This window comes from Chrysemys picta, chromosome 2 (genome assembly GCF_011386835.1).
Source record: "Chrysemys picta bellii isolate R12L10 chromosome 2, ASM1138683v2, whole genome shotgun sequence".
Lineage (NCBI taxonomy): Eukaryota > Metazoa > Chordata > Testudines > Emydidae > Chrysemys > Chrysemys picta.
The window spans coordinates 48149318-48168358 of NC_088792.1; the positions used below are offsets into that span (position 1 = coordinate 48149318).

The window sequence follows — 19041 nt, forward strand, 5'->3', positions numbered from 1 at the left end:
AAACACATGAGTAAATACGTCCGCTTTGCAGTGAGGGTGCAGGCAAAAATTCCTCAAGTGCTGAAAGTTCTCCAATGCCTATCCCACTGTTTCCCCTGAAAGAAGACGAGTTATCTGGCAATTGACACAATTGACCGGGAAAGAATCCCAGAGTGTCTTCATGGACAAAACCATGGGATATGCCCCAGACACACATGGGCAGGCTCAGAAACAGTGAGGCCATAGTAACATGGGATAGCTTTGCTGTGGCAGCACTTGCATCCAAGCTAAGCTAATGTGGGTGCTCAGACCAGGGTGCCAGTGACCATGGCCCTACCCAATTCATGGTCCATTTTCGTAAATTTCACAGTCATAGCATTTTAAAAATCTTGAGTTTCACGGTTTCAGCTATTTAAATCTTAAATTTCACAATATCGTAACAAAGCACATGAATATGTATTTTAAAACAGTAAAATATAAACATGTAAAGCCCTTCAGTCAGCGTTTCTCAAACGGGGCCCTGACCCAAAAGGGGGTCGCAAGGCTATTGTGTGTGTGTGTGGGGGGGGGGGGGGGGGTCGTGGTATTGTCACCCATACTTTTGGCTGACTTCAGAGCTGGGCAGCTGGAAATTGGCAGCTGTTGGCCAGGCGCCCAGTTCTGAAGGCAGCACAGAAGTAAGGGTGGCAATACCAAGGCCCCCCCCTTTTGGATTGGGACCCCCTGTTTGAGAAACACTGCCTATAGTTTAGGGTAAAAGTACACAAACTACCAGATTTTATGGGGAAGAACAGATTTCACTGGGGGAGACCAGATTTCACACTCTGTGACGTGTTTTTCATGTCTGTGAATTTGGTAGGATCCTACCAATGACCCAGGTTAACTGTGCATTGAAGACCCACCCCAAAAGGGTTAGAAGTAGAATTGGTTAAAAAAAGGAAGTTTTATGTTGAGGGTTGGATTCTGTGGCAAAGAATCTGTGAAACCCTCATGATGGGCATAGGACTGATGCCATTAAAGATAGTGTAAAGCTAAGCATGTCTTGAATTTCTTACTGGTATATTTCTTTCTCTTAGTATTTAGCATTTTAGAAAGGGGTTTAAATAGTTTTTAAAGATGCTAATTTTATCTACTTTAAAGACCAAATGAAATCTCAAAACCAGCTCATTTCTTGGAACAAAATACAAGCCAAGGTGTGAAGTCTGATGTCTCCTCTCTTATTACAAAATGGATTGTCCACAAATTACAACTGTCAACATTTGAGCAAGTGAAAGTGTATATTGTTTATTTACAGCCTCTGTATTTTTCTCCCTTACATCCCTTTTCTCCTGACTCAACGATGTAAAATTTGGGGGTGTCAAAGCTGCCTTTGGTTCTGACTTCAGCTTTTCTAATACTTTCCTTTCCAGCCTGTATGCTATGTGAAGTCAGAAAACTGTAAATTCAAATGAAAAATAAGCTTATGTGCTTCTCTTCCTTTTGTGATTTCCCACACTTCAGAATCTGTTCTGCTGTATCCTGCCACTTCTAGGCCTATCAAATTTAGCCAACTTAATCTGTATTCAGCTTCTCCTTCTCGCCTTCTTACCACGTGGTTAAAAATTGATAGTGATAGAGGGTGATCATTCTTGAGGTTGATATTTTTGTATTGAGTACAATGTGACCACTGAACCCGTCTCTTAGCTCTTTGTGTACCCATAAATCAAATACAGGCTGGAGAATCATTTACACTTTCTGAGTGAATGACTCCTACTGTAAGAATGAGCTAATTTGACTAAATAAAAAAATCATACAACATGCTTCTGTGTTCAGTAAAATACCAAAATTGATCTTCCTAAAACATTTCTTCTCAGATCTCTGGCAAGCTGTGTAGGAATTGCGATAATAGATCAGACACCTGGTCCATCCTGTCTCTCTGACAGTAGCCAACACCACATGCTTTATAGAAAAGTTCAGGAAACCTCAGTGTGAGGTACTCTTTCCTTCCCACCCCCCCCAATCTCTTCATACTTTTTATATAGTTACTTCAGGGCTTAAGCCACTCTCTATGAGGTTTTCATATCCCTCCAAAGCATTTTAATTATTTTAGCATTAGCTAGAACTCTGAAATATATTGTTAAACATATAATCATCCATCCCCTCTGAATTTTGCTAATTGGCCTCAGTGACATGACGTGACAATGAGTTCCACAGACGAATTGCCGTGTAGAAGTATTTTTGTTTTATCATTTTTGAATTTGCCACTTGTCAATTAGGTTTTTAGAGGTCGCTGCATTCCATCCTATTAAAATTACCTATTTTTGCTTCTAGCGTGCAGTATTATGATACGATTATTATAGGATATGATATTCAGTTCCATCCAAAGCTGATGCTGGATGAAGAATAATCAACATGTCCTCACGATTAAATAAATACCTCACCCTTTAGATGTGTGACATACCTTAGCCAGAATTAGTTACAGACTCCATGGTCTTCACTGGGGATTGATCTCCAGGGATTTGAGCATCAAAAAGCACACGCCTCTACCTGTTGAGCTAAAGGAGTTCTTCATCTGTTCAACTGTAGTTGGCCGTATTTTTTCTGGAATCAGTCACTGGAGGGCGTCTTGATCATATGTATTAGCAGTAGGCTAATATGTTACATATGCAGCAAAGACAGCCTTTCTGTAGCCCATGTTGTGGTTTCCATATTCTAATTTTGAATTATGTTCTGTTTTGTAGGGTGACACACTACTGTGAGATTACAAGGCTGGCTGTGTTGTCCTATTTTTAATATTTGTGTGCCAGCATAAAGTGTTCTGCATTACAGTGAAACCTAAATATGTCATGAAATGATAAAAACTGAATCTGTGTCTGCTGAAGAACTGTAATTGATTTTTGGCTTTCTTTGACACTAGCAGGACAGAATGTTCAGTGTGGGCAGAATGGAATACTGAGGACATGATTTATGTGTTTTTGTTCTTGTGATAAACATAGGCCATTCTTATTATAAACAGTTTCATTAACCTTAAATGTGGTATTAATTATTCTGGAAACTTCAGATTAGTTTGTAGAATTAAAGTGTTTTTCAAATTAATATCATTTATCCTTGGTGTCTATGCAAACCAAAGTTTACAGTCTCACTTATGCAGAGAGATTTTATTTTCTTTCCTTTGCAAAAAGATCTTTGGTAGTGGCTTCCTATATTTGTACCCACACAGAACCCTGTTACACTTTCACAGAATGTACTGCTTATTCCATACAGCACTGAAACTTAGCACCTTGGGAATTAAATAGCTGATTGCTTCTGTGTTAAAAGGAAATGCTGTGAAACTAAGGAACTGTGCTGAACAAGTAGATCAATATGTTCAGTTACTCTGTGTATTACACCTATCTATCTGTCTAGGCACTTATATGGCACTTATCACTGTAGTATCTGATATGGCCTGGTCTACACTGGAGGGGGGATCGACCTAAGATACGCAACTTCAGCTACGAGAATAGCGTAGCTGAAGTCGGCGTATTTTAGTTCGACTTACCTCGTGTCCTCACGGCGCGGGGTCGATTGCCGCAGTCCCCTGTTGACTTTGCTTCCGCCTCTCGCCGAGCTGGAGTTCAGCAGTCGACGGGAGAGCGATTGGAGATCGATTTTATCGCGTCTACACCACACGCGATAAATCGATCCCCAATAGATCGATTCCTACCCGCCAATCTGGCAGGTAGTGTAGACATACCCTAAGTGCCTCATAATTGTTGTTGGAGTTTATCTTTGAAACACCCCTGTGAGGTCGGGAAGTCCTATCCCCATTTTTTACAGATGGGAACCTGGGGCACAGGGTAGATCAAGTGACTTGCCCAGAGTAACGTAGGAAATCTGTAACAAAGTTAGAAATTGAACCCAGCTTCTTCAAGTGATTGCATGTGTCCATTCCACTGCAGGTGTGTGTGCACTCAGTCTCCCAAGTTGGAGATTTTTCCCTTAGTGATATCCATTGGTGTAGTGTGTGTGCCCTCAGCCACCTTGTGCTTCTGAATGATAGTATAAAGGGTGGAGCTGCCTCCCCCCACTTTTTTCTTACAACCCATAATTGGTAGTCAAGTGCATTGGCTTGCTACTGCAGGTAACTTCCCTGCAAAGGGAGAAATCTTCCTTTTTATAAATAATTAAATTAGTGGTATTTGTTAGTGGTGTTAGATTAGTTAGATTATTGTAGTGTTGTGTCGTTTCTTGCAGAGTTGGTTCCCTCTTATTCACAGGGTGCTGACACCCAGTGCCTTGGTCTCTGAGTTTTGAGTCTTGTACTGGCTGCAAGAAATTTGTGCTGGTAAGCGACTGTCTTGTCAGGAATAGAATACCAGTTTGTGATGTAACATTTCTCTCAGCCCTATTGTTTCCCAACATGTTATCCCATTTCCTGTGTGCTTGATCCCATATTACTACAGCTCAATGGGTCCTAAGTACTGAGGACAAGTAGTTTATTTGAATCCTGCAGTTTATTTCCTCCACTCTCTGACCCTCTAATTTCCTTCCCTGTCCTTCCTCGGGACCCATTCTCACAAGGATTCCCATCTCCAAGAATTGCAGTCTCTTCTCAATTTGGGAGCTATAGAAGAGGTTCCCCCTCTCCATTGAGGGAAGGGTTTCTATTCATGATACTTCCTGATTCTAAAGGTGAAAGGAGGTCCCAGAACCATCCTAGACCTGTGAAATTTGAATAAATATGTAAAGACTGTATCATTCCCTTCTCTGGAGACTGGTACACTGCCCTCATCTTGAAGGATGCATATTTCCATATGGCTATCCATCAAAGCTGCAGGAGATTCCTAAGATTTCTGGTCAACAACACCCATTATAAGTTTAGGCCTTTGTCTTGTCTGCTGTCCCGTGAGTATTTACAAAATGCATGGTTCGTGGTAGCTGTATTTTTAAAGAAAGCAAGGGTGCAGGTGTGCCCTAACTTAGACGACTGGCTGGTACAAGGTCAATCCATACCCTAAGTAGAAGTCAGTCTATCCAGGATCCAATCCCTCTTCAGTATTCTGGGTCTCTTGACCAACGAGGACAAGTCAATCTTCTCTGCTGATCAGAGAATTTAGTGTTTAGGGCCAATTCTGGCTTCTTCAGTAGCCAGGGCATTCCTACCTCAAGCCAAATTCCAGACAATGTTACGTTTACATAGACTTCAAAGCCACTTAGAATGGTAAGAAGCTGCCTCAGACTACCAGGGCACATGGCCTCTTTGTTGTATGTGGTTTGGCATGCCAGGCTTTGTCTCAGAGAGTTGCAAAGCTGGGTAAAGTCAGTGGATTCCCCGTGGATTCCAGTGGATTGTCACCAATTGGACATGCTGATTTGAATGCCTGCAGGAGTACTAGCCTGTCTGGTGGATGGATCCAGCCAATGTGTATGGGAGTTACCTTCACACCTTCCTTGTGCACACTAACTCTTAGTTATGGACATTTTTTTAAATTGGAGAGCTCGCCTAGGAAACCTACAAACTGAAGGTCTGGGTTTTTACCAAGATTTGGCTCTCCACATAAATGTGTGGGCATTGTTGGCTATTAATCTGGTCTGTTGAGCTTTTCTCCTTCATATCAAGGGCAACACTCTACAAGTTGCCACAGACTGTGGTGATCTACATGAACAGAGAGTGATGGGCCAAATCAGTCTTTGTCAAGAGGCAATACATCTTTGGGAGTTTTGTATCACCAATCTCATAGTCTCTTTCCTTACTGGTGTTCAGAAGTTGGATCATGAGAACATGATCCTTACAGTTCTGGCTTTGTCTTGCTAGCATTGGTTTGACAGTCTGCTGAGCTTCTCTACCAGGACTACTTTGATCTCCCAGGACCCCAATCATATGCTATGTCCTGACCCAGCCATTCTCCATTTTACAGCCTGGATAGTCCATGGTTAACACCTCAAGAGGTGTTTGGGGAATGTACAAAATACTCCACCTGTTGAAGTGGAAGTGAGTCTCCTTGTGGTCAAAACAGAGAGAAGTGTTTTGCCAATCCTGATTTCTATTCAACGTGTTGTGGACTCTCTCTGTTCCAGCTGAAACAACAAGCCCTATAGATTGGTTCCATCCGAGTTCTCATGGTAGCTATCATTGCTTTCCACCCAGAAATTGCTGGCCACTCAGTATTTTCTGATGTTATGTCAGTTAGATTCTTAAAAGGTCTGGGCAGGTTATAGCTCTGTCATGGATCCCATTCCTTCCTGGGACTTAAATCTGGTGCTAACAATGTTCATTGCTCCACCCTTTGAACCAATGGCTACTTCTCTTTTACTGCATCTATTTTTGGTAACTATTACCTCTGCGAGAAGAGTTACGAACATTGGCAACTGACCCTTCTTCTCCCCCCCCCTTTTCTTTTTTATAAGGAGAGGGTATTATGTCCACTTATGGAATTCGTGACTAAATTAGTATCAGAATTCCACCTCAATCAAGCCATATACTTACTAACTTTCTTTCTTAAGCCCCATTCTCATAAGGATGAGAAGAGGCTCCATGCTTAGGATGTTAGAAGGGTGTTGGATTTTTTAATTGGACAGGACTAGTGTTTTAGATGGTTGGTCTTCCTAGCTGCTTATGTCAGTTGTCGACAGGATGAAAGGCCTTCCAGTCTTCATGCAGGGGATTTCATCCTGGATTTTGTCCTGCACACATCTCTGCTATGATATTGCCAGTGTACTCACGCTACAGGATCTCAAACAGGTTCTGCAGCTCTTTTGGCTTAAAGTAACTATAGCAGACATTGGTACATTCCTTTACTACTCATTATACTGTATCTTAGCATTCCAGAAATGATGCCAAGTTTGGACAAGTACTTTTTTCAGTTTTTCAGGTAGACTCTGAAACCCACTTCTGGACTGAACTGTTTGAGAGTCAGCTGGAGTGGAATGGACCTGTGCATTCACTTGAAGGAGGGGAAAAAAGGTTACTAACCTGTTCTGTATCTGTTCTTCTTGGAGTGCTAGCTCATGTTGATTCCATTCTGGGTGTGTGCACGGCAATGTGCGTGGCCATCAGAGATTTTTGCCTTAACGGTACCTCTAGGGCTAGCTGTAGTGCCCTCTAGAATGCCACACTCATGCCGTGGTATATCCGGCACTGCCAGCCCACGCCCTCTCAGTTTCTTCTTCCCGCTTGTGGTGGTCAGTCGGAGCGCCTCTCTTGCTTGTCAAGAGCTAGCGGTTTCTTCCATTGGACATTGGGCCTTTATTCAATTCTAGTTAGTGTTAAGTAGTTGTTAAGTGCATAGTTAGCTGATAGTTAAGGTCCCAGTGAGGACTTCACACCAAGCTCTTAGCCATCTTAAAGGTCCATCGCTGACTCTGGTGAGTGGTATGGGACCCACCACCCTGCCTGCGCTATCATCATCCCAAGCCCAGGCGCGCAGAGAGCACAGGTCTGCACCTGCTCCTATGACATCTCCGGTGCCGCAGGACCAGGCAAAGGCTCCCTGAGAGGACAAGCTAGCCGTTAAGACCCCTCCAGGGTTGGGGGGGCACCATTGGTTGCCGGACAAGCAATCCGTGGCAGGTTGCAACCACACCGCCGGTCGCCCAAACTCTACTCCTGCATGCCAAGACGTTATTCCCCAGTGCGGGGTCAACACTCCCCATATTATGACCGATGCTGTTTGCCCTCTCACCAATCCGCATCTAGACATCAGTCTTGGTCGCCGGCACCGTGGCACTGCTCCCCCCATGTTACCGCTCTCCGTAGCACCGTTCCCCCCCGATGCTGATCTCCCTGGCACTGGGACTGTTCTCCCCAGTAAAGCCACCAGTTGCTTATGCCTAGTCAGGGCTCACCAGTAGCCACGACCAGCCAGCAGACCCAGGCATCAACGGCTCCTCCCTTTGCAGCATGTTTCTGTGGACGCGTCCGAGCGAAGATTGACGGCCCCACCGACACCAGGCCTGGTACCGGAAGCTCGCTCCGAGGTCGGGGTGGAGGATCCAGTGCCCACCCCCAAACCTCCATCTCCAGTGTCTGCTAAGCCTTCAGTTCCTCCACTGGTGGCCAGGGCATCCACCTCTTTCCCCGATGAGGCGGTTGTGGGACCTTCCATGGCCAGCCTCCTGGATGACTTTAAAGAACACCAAGCCCTTCTCAGGTGGGTGGCCGAGAACTTGAGGCTGGAAGTGCAGGAGATGGTGGAGCAGGAGGGGGACACCCTTTTCAATGTCCCCTTGGCCTCCACGCCTGCCTGGATCACCCTACTGATACATGGGGTCCACAAGATTGCTAAGGCTCTGTGGCAGACCCCATCCTCTATCCCACCCACCTCAAAACAGGCCGAGGAAAAAGTACTTTGTGCCAGCCATAGGTTTCGAGTACTTGTATACCCACCCTCCCCTGGGCTCGCTAGTGGTGTCGGCGGCCAACGAGAAGGACAAGCAAACGGCAAATGGTTCGCCTCTACCCCCAAGAACAAAGAAGCCAAAAAACTTGATTTATTTGGCAGAAAAATTTATTCAACAGCTAGTTTACAATTCCGGGTGGCAAACCGTCAGGCCCTGCTGGGCTGATACAATTTTAACCTCTGGGACAGTCTCCAGAAGTTCCAGGACTCCCTTCCTTGGGGTCAGGCTCAGGAGTTTGGTACCCTGGTAAAGGAAGGGACCATGGCAGCCAGATGCTCCCTGCAAATGGCATGGGACACAGTGGACTCGGCAGCGAGGGTGGTCGCATCGGCATGGTTATGCGATGCAGCTCCTGGCTCCAAACGGCGGTCTTTCCCAGGAGATGCAGGCCTCAATTCAGGACATCCCCTTTGACAGAGTTGGGTTCTTCTCTGATCAAATGGATGGCAGGCTAAACGGGTAGAAGGACACTAAGGCTACCCTTCGCTCATTAGACATGTATACGCAGCAGTCTGCTAGAAAGCCATTCCGGCCTCCACCACTGTTGAGGCCTTGGTGAGCCTGGCAGGGATCTGCAAAGAGAAGGAACACCGGGTTTAGCCATCGCCGCGCTTCCTCCTCTTACCAGCCCATCCTGGACCGGCTAAGTACCCAGGGGCCCAAAAGCAATTGTTTTGATGGTGCGCTCGAGACCGATGTCCCAGTCAGCTGGCCAGATCCTGCCCATCATTTCCTCAACCATCTTTCTCCCCACAGCTCTGCTTGGTCAGGGGTTATCTCTGACTACCGGGTCCTGGACATAGTAGCTCGGGGCTATACCCTGCAGTTTGTGGATATCCCTTCTTCCCCCCTGCTTGCCTATCCCTCTTCAGGGACCCTTCTCACAAGTAACTCCTGGTTCAGGAGGTCGACAAGCTCCTGCAGTTGGAGGCTGTGGAGGCAGTTCCTCGGGACATGGAAGGAAGAGGATTCTACTTCCAATACTTCCTAATCCTGAAGGCCAAAGTGGGGCCTCAGACCCATCCTGGACCTGCACGGCCTCAACAAGTCTCTCAAGAAGTTGAAGTTCCACAGGGTCTCCATGGTCTCCATTATCCCCTCCCTGGATCCGGGGGACTGGTACGCCGCTCTCGACTTAAAGGATGCTTACTTCCATGTTTCTATATTCCTAGGAACCGTCTGTGTCCTGGGTTTCATAGTGGCAGAGTGCCATTTCCAGTTCATGGCGCTACCCTTTGGCCTGTCTTTGGCCCCCAGGGTGTTCATGAAATGCGTGGCGCCAGTAGCAGCTTACCTCAGACGTCGTGGGCTCCAGATCTTTCCATACCTCGATGACTGGCTCCTCAAGGGCAGGACTCTGGGATAGGTGCAGAGAAACCTCGATCTGGTACGCTCCACCTTCAACCAATTGGGTCTGTTAATAAACACAGAAAAGTCCATGTTAATGCCAGTCCAGCGCATAGAGTTTATCTGAGCGGTTCTCAATTCCATGCAAGCCAGAACCTTCCTTCCGGAAGCACGCTTTCAGGCCTTGGCGGATCTCATTGCCCATGTGAGGAGACATCTGATCACTACGGCCCGCACTTGCCTGCAGCTGATGGGTCACATGGCAGCATGCACATACATGGTCAGGCACTCCCGGCTTCATCCGTGATCCCTGCAAACGTGGCTAGCAACAGTCTGTTTCCAGTAGGCACCCCCTAGGCCGATCAGTCCCAGTGCCGGACTGCATCCTCTCATCCTTGAACTAGTGGCTAGACCCCAAGTCAGTGCTGCAGGGAGTTCCCTTTGTGTCCCCGTCACCATCACTTACTCTGCTCTCGGACACATCAGATCTGGGTTGAGGAGCCAGCCTGGGCGAGCTCAGCACCCAAGGTTGCTGGATGCAGCACGTCTTAGCTCTTTATATCAATGTCAGGGAGCTCAAGGCGGTGCACCCGGCCTGTCAGACATTTTTGCCCCACCTGAAAGGCAAGGTGGTGCAGGTCCTCATGGACAACAGCCGCGATGTATTACATCAACAGTCAGAGTGGCGCCAGGTCCTCGGCCCTGTGTCAAGAGGCACTCAGACTCTGGGAACTTTGAGCACAATGCCATCCACCTGGTGGCCGCTCACTTACCTGGAACCAGGGATGTCCTGGCAGATCGCCTCAGCAGGACTTTCTCCTCTCACCACGAGTGATCCCTCCATCTGGAAGTGGTCAACTTGATCTTCCGACGGTGGGGGAATCCCCAGGTGGACCTGTTTGCGTCCAGGCAGAACAGGAAGTGCCACATGTTCTGCTCCCTTTATGGCGGGGACAAGGGTTCCCTGTCATACGCCTTCCAAGTGCTGATGTACGCCTTTCCGCCAGTGCCGCTTATCCACAGAGTCCCGCTAAAAGTGAAGCAAAACAGAGCATGGGTCATTCTCATTGCCCTGGCATGGCCTTGCCAGCACTAGTTTGGCATGATGCTGAGTCTTTCGGTAGCAGTTACCTCTCTCTGTCTGGATCTGCTATCCCAGAACCACAGCAATCTGCTGCACCTGACGGCATGGCTTCTCCGTGGCTAAGCACAGACAAGTGGGAGTGCTCTGCAGCGGCCCAACAGGTCCTGCTGGGCAGCAGGAAACCTTCCACCAGGGCTACCTATATAGTCAAGTGGAAGCGCTTTGTATGTTGGACCTTGGACAAGCGCATTCATCCTGAGGAGGCCTCAAGTTGTTTCCCAGTTCCACACGGAGCAGGACATTTACTTACTGGTCCTCTGTCTGAAGCCTCACGCACCAGATGAGGAGCGCAGGTTGCATATGCTAAACGTCAGATGGGTGCTGGCCTTCTACATCGATAGAACGCTGCCTTTCCGCAAGTCAACACAGTTGTTTGTTGCTGTCGCAGACAGAATGACTGGCTACCTGGTGTCAGCCCAGAGAATTTTGTGTCGGATCACTGCGTGCATCCGCCACTGCTACAAACTGGCAAAAATGCCCTTGCCAGCGATTGTGACAGCTCATTCCACTAGAGCGCAGGCGTCTTCTGCGGCATTCCTGGCGCAGATGCCGATCCAAGAGATCTGTCGGGCTGCCACCTGGTCGTCCTTCCATACGTTCGCATCGCACTGCGCACTGACTCAGCAGGCGCGAGACGACGCTTACTTTGGCAGAGCTGTACTACAAGGTACACGATAGTGAACTCCGAGCCCACCTCCATTGATACTGCTTGCGAGTCACCTAGAATGGAATCGACAGGAGCAAGCACTCTAAGAACAACAGTTACAAAAGGTAGGTAACTGTTTTTTCTTCAAGATGTGTTGCACGTGTCCATTCCATGACCTGCCCTCCTTCCATTCTATATCAGTGTGTGTCTGGTAAGAAAGAACTGAGAGGGGCTGAGGAGGCTCTCCAGGAGGCAGAGTAGGTCCTGTGCTGCTGCATACGCTGCCGGCAGTGTTGGTACCAAGAGATTTTCATGATGCTGCTGCTGTTGCACCAAAGGAATCCGCATAGCAGTGAGAGTTAGTCTCAATGGCCCAGGCACCACTGCTGGAGTGGATGACCTGTGGTCATCTTTCCAGATGACGCTCTACCTTGTCCTAATTGTTTACCGGTGGCTGACTCCAGGGACATCAATCTTTGGTGAATGGAGGTCTGATCTTCTGTGCTGCTTTCTCAGTACCGGAGGAGGGGATTCATGTTGACTTCCAGAAGCAATGTCCGGAGGGATACTCCTCACCCATGCCAAAGTACTCAGTGCCTGCCGGGAATGGGAGGGTTCAGAAGGTGGATATGCAGCGGGGCCTCTATTAGAATGTGATGCAGTCTCATTCTGTCCTTTTTGGGGCAGGGTTTGAAGTCCCTGCAAATCTGGTATTGGTCTTGAATGTGACCTTCACTTAGGCACTTCAAGCAGGAGGAATGACGGTCACTCATGGGCACAGATTTCTTGCAGCTGGCATAAGTCTTAAAACCCAGACACCAAGGGATACCTCCATACTGGGTGGAGTACCCTGTGACTAAGAGGGAACGAACTCTGCAGGAAAAATAACAAAAAATACGTATGCTAATCTAACACTAACGAATACCACTAAATGAACTAGTCACAGAGAAGACGATAATTGCGAGGGAGGGGGGTTTGGGGAGGCTCTGCCCTTTATACCATTGTGCAGCAGTAGAAAATGACTGACTGCACATGCTACCCCGATGGGTACCGCCAAAGGAAAAATCTCCAACTCTGGAGCACTGGCTATGCACTCCTTGAAGTGGAATAGACATGTGCAATCACTTAAAGAGCAACAGGAACTGAACAGGTTAGTAAAAGGTTTGTTTGTTTTTTTTCCCCCTAAGGCCCAGTCCAGTACCTTATCCACTTGACTAGTCTTCCTCCATTCCCCACAAAGTACTCCAAAGAGCTGACATAGCTGATATTTTAAAAAGATCAGGATTTATATTGTATAATACAGCTCTAAAGAAAAATACATTGGTTCAGTCAAAAGGGAAAATCTCTCTCTGTGGGGGAGGGAGATCCATTCAGTCTTGTTATGTTGCAGTTTCTGCACTGGTCTTTTTTAAGGCACACTTTTTAGCACTTAAGTTTGTAATTATTTCAGGCAGTTTTTGCACTTTCATTTCACAGATTTGTTTGCTGTTTTCTAAAATGTAAAAGTCTGTGGGGAGTATAACAAGTCTAAAGATTTATGTCAAATGATCTATAGTGCGGTAACAGTTTGCTGAATTTTTTAATAAGATTTCTGTTTAACTACACAGTAGTCAGTGTGGCCAACATTTTCAAACTTGGTTACCTGAAATTAGGCATCTACATCCATAGTTATCACCTTAATATGTGTCATCCATAGCTTCCTTTGAAATCAGTATGTCCTGTAAGTGCTCTGAACCTTTCTAAAAAGCAAGCCATTTGTTATAGGTGCCTAGGTGTGGATTTTAGGTTACTAACAACCACCCAAGTTAAAAAAAAAAATGTAAGAAATTGTGAATTAATATTTGGCAATGACAAAAGCGAGTGACTTTTGATATCCAAAGGAACCCCACAACCTCTAACAAAGTTCATTTTAATACAATGGAGGAGATATCTTTTTGTGTACTTAGGTTAGGCAGGATTGTGTATGAGGGGGTATGCAGGGTTCCGCAGGCTGCTTGCCGCTCCTCCATGTACCTCCCACGAAGCTCCCATTGGCCGTGGTTCCCTGTTCCCGGCCAATGGGAGCTGCGGGGGAGCAGTGCCTGGAAGCCAGGGCAACACATGGAGCCCTCTCTAGCCCCCCCCCCCCCCCCCGGCCGCAGGGACGTGATGCCAGCCGCTTCCGGGAGTGGCGCGGGGCTTGAGGGGGGGCAATCCCGCGGGCCGTCGTTTGCTCACCCCTGGCCTGGAGGCAGCTTGTCAGGCTGCAGGAAATAGCCCCATGGGCCGCAGGACGTGTGTTTGTGACCCCTGGTCTAGACCATCCCGGATAGACATTTATCTAACCTACTCTTAAATATCTCCAGAGATGGAGATTCCACAACCTCCCTAGGCAGGTTTGAGAGCACAATATCTGGGGCTATCTAAGGTGTATCTGTTAAAATAAGTGATAGGATCACTGTCCTTGTATACTGTGTGTCATGTATGTTAATTACTTTCATGGATTTGATGTACACAGATTTGAAGAACCTGCTTCACATGCATTTAAAGTTTTTAGAAGAAAAAATGCATGATACTGTATTGTAATCCTGAGAAATATTCAGATAAATTTCAGTGGTTTTGCAATAATCAAGTTTTTGTAACAATTGTTCAAAGTCAAAGTGACTCTGTGTAGCATCACTACGTACCAGTCCAACAAACTGAAAAATACTCCAGTGGAAGTGTTCTGTTGAATGTACAAGAACTGATTTTAAAAACGCTTAAATATTTTGTTAATATTTTCAAAATGTCTATAAAACATATGCACATCATGGAAAAGATTACTTTTTAAAAGGGGATACACAAAATAACCAAAAGTTTTCATAATCACCTACTGTTTTGGTACTTTCTTACTCAGTCTAATAGTTTTACACCGCCTTTTCTATTGCCAATATTTTGACCAATTTAGATTTTATATAAACTGTGCAGCATATTATTGACTAAAAAAGCAATAATAAATGATGTCAAATATCTGAATAACATAGGTAATATTGAGGCAAGGAGGAAAACAGTGATTAGGAGAAAAAGTGATTAAAATATTTACAGGACATCTGGAATAGAAGCATGTTTTAAAATCTAGTTAAAGATTTTATGTGTTTTTGTCCATTGTCAAAATTCTCCTGTATTATTAATGAGCTGGGTAGACAGTTTTTAATCATGCACTGGATACAGAAAACTCAGTCAAGGTACAAATAACACAGTTGCATTGTGGAAGAACTAAAAGCAAAGAAGTCACAAAGCACAACTCGTTTTTTTTTAAAATGGATGTTCAGGGATATTCTTTAAAAAAAAAAAAAATTAAAAAAAAAGTGAAAGCTGTTATTTTGTTTCTTTAATAGTATGAATCTGATGAACAGGAGAAGAGTGCCTATCAAGAGTATGACAGTGACAGTGATGTTCCTGAGGAGCTGAAAAGAGATTATGTGGATGAGCAGACAGGAGATGCCCCTGTAAAAAGGTAAACATACAATTATTTGCCCTTTTGCATCTCTTGCTCTATGCTTTTTAAACTTTCCTTTCTATAAGATTTTCATAGAACCAAATACTTAGCTGTCAAATAATCTCTAATACTGCAGGCATAATTTGAACGGTATGGAATGTAGCTCTCCAAAATAGAGACGCCGTAAGCTGTGCAGCATTGTCTGACGTATGTAGTATTGTTGTAGCCATGTTGGACCCAGGATAGTAGAGAGACAAGGTGGGTAAGGTAATATCTTTTATTGGATCAACTTCTGTTGGTGAGAGACACAAGTTTTTGAGCTACACAGAGCTCTTCCTCAGGTCTGGGGAAGGTACTCAGAGTGTCACAGCTAAATATAAGGTTGAACAGATAGTTTAGCATAAGTAGTTAGCACATATTAAGGGACCATTCAAGGTAAAGTGCCCTGTTATAACCCTGTAGTCATAGGCTAAAAAGGGGGAATTAGTGGGTTACAGATTGTTGTAATAAGCCATAAATCCAGTGTCTTTATTAAGATAGAGTTTTAGTGTCTAGAAAAGTTATGAATTTAAGTTCCCAGGCTTGTCTTTTGAAAGTGTTGTGCAGGGTTCCTTTGAGGATGAGTGTTAGATATAGAGTGATCACTTTGTGAAGTGTTCACTCATAGATGATACAGTGTTTTTGTCCATTATCACTTTCCTGTGCGTTCATTTGAGAGCATAATGATTGTCTGGTTTCACCCACATTGGGCATGTACTGCATTGGATGAGGTAGACCATATGTTATGACAGGCATGTATAGGACTCAGGGATCTTGAAAGGTGTATTGTGGAGGGTTTTGATCATTGTAGCAATGGAGATATGTCTGCAGGTTTTGTATCTGTTCTGGCAGGGTCTGGTGCCTCTCTGAGTTGGTGTGTCTTGGTCTGTGGGGAGCTTGCTTCTGATGATGACATCAGAGAGGATGAAAGGTTGTTTGAAGGCCAGAAGAAGGGATTCCGGAAATATTTCTTTTGGGATGGGGTCACTAATAAGTACGGGTTGTAATTGTTTGATGATACCCCATATGGGTTCCATTGTGGGATGGTAGGTGACAACTAAGGTTGTGCAGTCAAAGGGGGTTTTATTTAATAGAGTCCCGGCACAACTGCAACAGCCACCACCACCTATCCATTAAACTCTCTCTGGAACCCTCCCACACCAGCATCAACTTCCTGGACACCACAATCAGCTTCAGCATTGGAACCCTACAGACAACCATATACAAGAAACCCACGGATCACCACACCTACCTTCATATATGCACTAACCACCCAAAACATAAAGAAATCTGTTATCTACTGTTAGGGGGCTTATTTCTTCACCCTTTCACTTCCCTGGTCCTTTTTGCATGAACAAAGAGCAACAATACCCAAAGTTCAAAGGCGCAAACAATTTGATGTTTATTGGGGTGAACTTTTAGCAAGCATGATTCCAGGTTCCTTTCTCAGTGTTCCCCTTCCCAGTTCTGACACCACAGAGCCATTCCTGTTCCCATTCCCCCCTTAGCAAAACATGATTCCAATTTCCCCACCCCCATTCCCTGTTCCCATTCCCCCCCCTTACTTCCTGATTGACTGCAGACTATATAGTAAAACTTGAGTTCTGCTTAGCTATACCTTAACCAATTATTTTACTGAAATTTAACCAATCCTAACATACTGTAACATGATTATTTAACCAATTATATTCCACCACCTTAATTGGTTTACACCAAGCAAAATTAATTATACAGCACAGCAGACAGAAACAATTACAGAACCAGAGAGAGACCATGCAAATAAACATACAAAACAATACAGAAGTGAGGATTTTACAACTACATCTATACAGACATTAGGGTTTTCCAGCTGTGTCTATTGATAAGTGAGTTCTTACCAGACAGAAAACTATCACACTAAATTTCCTTTTATATGTTCTAGGCTCTTCCCTTTATCTGGAGGTGAGAGATTGGATCACCTTCCTAACAGCCCCAGATTGCCTTATTTTAATTTGACTAAACAGGGCCTCAGACTGTCACAGTGAGAGACACAGATAGACAATGATTTTGATTCTTTTATACCTCTATAACTAGCTAAGTTATAAGAATACACCTAAATTCTTAAAGGCCAGACAGGCTTGAATATCTTATAGGCCAAATTTCAGAGTAGCAGCCATGTTGGTCTGTATCCCCAAAAAGAACAGGAGTACTTGTGGCACTTTAGAGACTAACAAATTTATTAGAGCATAAGCTTTTGTGGGCTACAGCCCACTTCTTCGGCTGCATATAGAATGGAACATATATTGAGGAGAGGGAGAGAGAGAGACACATACAGAGAGCATGAACAGGTGGACTCCTCCGGACGGTAGAAACAACGGACTGGACTTCTACATAGATTGCTTCCGGCAATGTGCAAAGGCTGAAATTGTGGAAAAGCAACATCACTTTCCCCGTAACCTCAGCCATGCTGAACACAACGCCATCTACAGCCTCAGAAACAACTCTGACATCATAATCAAAAAGGCTGACAAAGGAGGTGCTGTCGTTGTCATGAATAAATTGGAATATGACCAAGAGGCTGCTAGACAGCTCTCTAACACCACATTTTACAGGCCATTATCCTCTGATCCCACTGAAGATTACCTAAAGAAACTATACCATCTGCTAAAAAAAAATCCCTGACAAAGCACAGGAACAAATCTGTACAGACACATGCCTAGAACCCCGACCAGGGGTATTCTATTTGCTACCCAAGATCCATAAACCTAGAAATCCTGGACGCCCCATCATCTCAGGCATTGGCACCCTAACATCAGGCTTGTCTGGTTATGTGGACTCTCTCCTCAGACCCTACGCTACCAGCACTCCCAGCTATCTTCGAGACACCTCTGACTTCCTGAGGAAACTACAGTCCATCGGTGATCTTCCAGAAAACACCATCCTAGCCATTATGGACATAGAAGCCCTCTACACCAATATTCTACACAAAGATGGACTACAAGCTATCAGGAACAGTATCCCCGATAATGTCACAGCTAACCTGGTGGCTGAACTTTGTGACTTTGTCCTCACCCACAACTATTTCACATTTGGGGACAATATATACCTTCAAGTCAGCGGCACTGCTATGGGTACCCGCATGGCCCCACAGTATGCCAACATTTTTATGGCTGACTTAGAACAACGCTTCCTTAGCTCTCGTCCCCTAACGCCCCTACTCGCGCTACATTGATGACATCTTCATCATCTGGACCCATGGAAAAGAAGCCCTTGAGGAATTCCACCATGATTTCAATAATTTCCATCCCACCATCAACCTCAGCCTAGATCAGTCCACACAAGCGATCCATTTCCTGGAAACAACTGTGCTAATAAGCGATGGTCACATAAACACCACCCTATACCGGAAACCTACTGACCGCTACACTTACCTACATGCCTCCAGCTTCCATCCAGGACACACCACACGTTCCACTGTCTACAGCCAAGCTCTAAGATATAACTGCATTTGTTCCAATCCCTCAGACAGAGACAAGCACCTACAAGATCTCTATCAAGCATTCTTAAAACTACAATACTCACCTGCTGAAGTGAAAGAACAGATTGAGAGAGCCAGATGAGTACCCAGAAGTCACCTCCTACAAGACAGGCCCAACAAAGAAAATAACAGAACACCACTAGCTGTCACCTTCAGCCCCCAACTAAAACGCCTCCAGCACATCATCAAAGATCTACAACCTATCCTGAAAGATGATCCCTCACTCTCACAGATCTTGGGAGACAGACCTGTCCTCGCTTACAGACAACCCCCCAACCTAAAGCAAATACTCACCAGCATCCACACATCACTGAACAAAAACACTGACCCAGGAACCTATCCTTGTAACAAAGCCCAATGCCAACTCTGTCTACATATCTATTCAAGTGACATCATCATAGGACCTAATCACATCAGCCATACCATCAGGGGCTCTTTCACCTGCACATCTACCAATGTGATATATGCCATCATGTGCCAGCAATGCCCCTCTGCCATGTACATTGGCCAAACCGGACAGTGTCTACGCAAAAGAATTAATGGACAGAAATCTG

General features: G+C 45.3%; 1 protein-coding gene across 17 annotated transcripts in view; it reads left to right on the forward strand.

Annotated features, from left to right (window-relative positions):
• Positions 1 to 19041, forward strand: part of VPS50 (VPS50 subunit of EARP/GARPII complex) — a 174644-nt gene that overhangs the window by 92328 nt on the left and 63275 nt on the right. For all 17 annotated transcript variants that reach the window (XR_010598256.1, XR_010598255.1, XM_065583100.1 and 14 more), the window contains one exon: positions 14831 to 14949. Coding sequence is in view for 15 of the 17 variants with exons in the window: in XM_065583100.1 (XP_065439172.1) it covers positions 14831 to 14949 (119 nt within the window). In the remaining 2 variants the exon portion in view is untranslated. The remainder of the gene's footprint in view (positions 1 to 14830; positions 14950 to 19041) is intronic.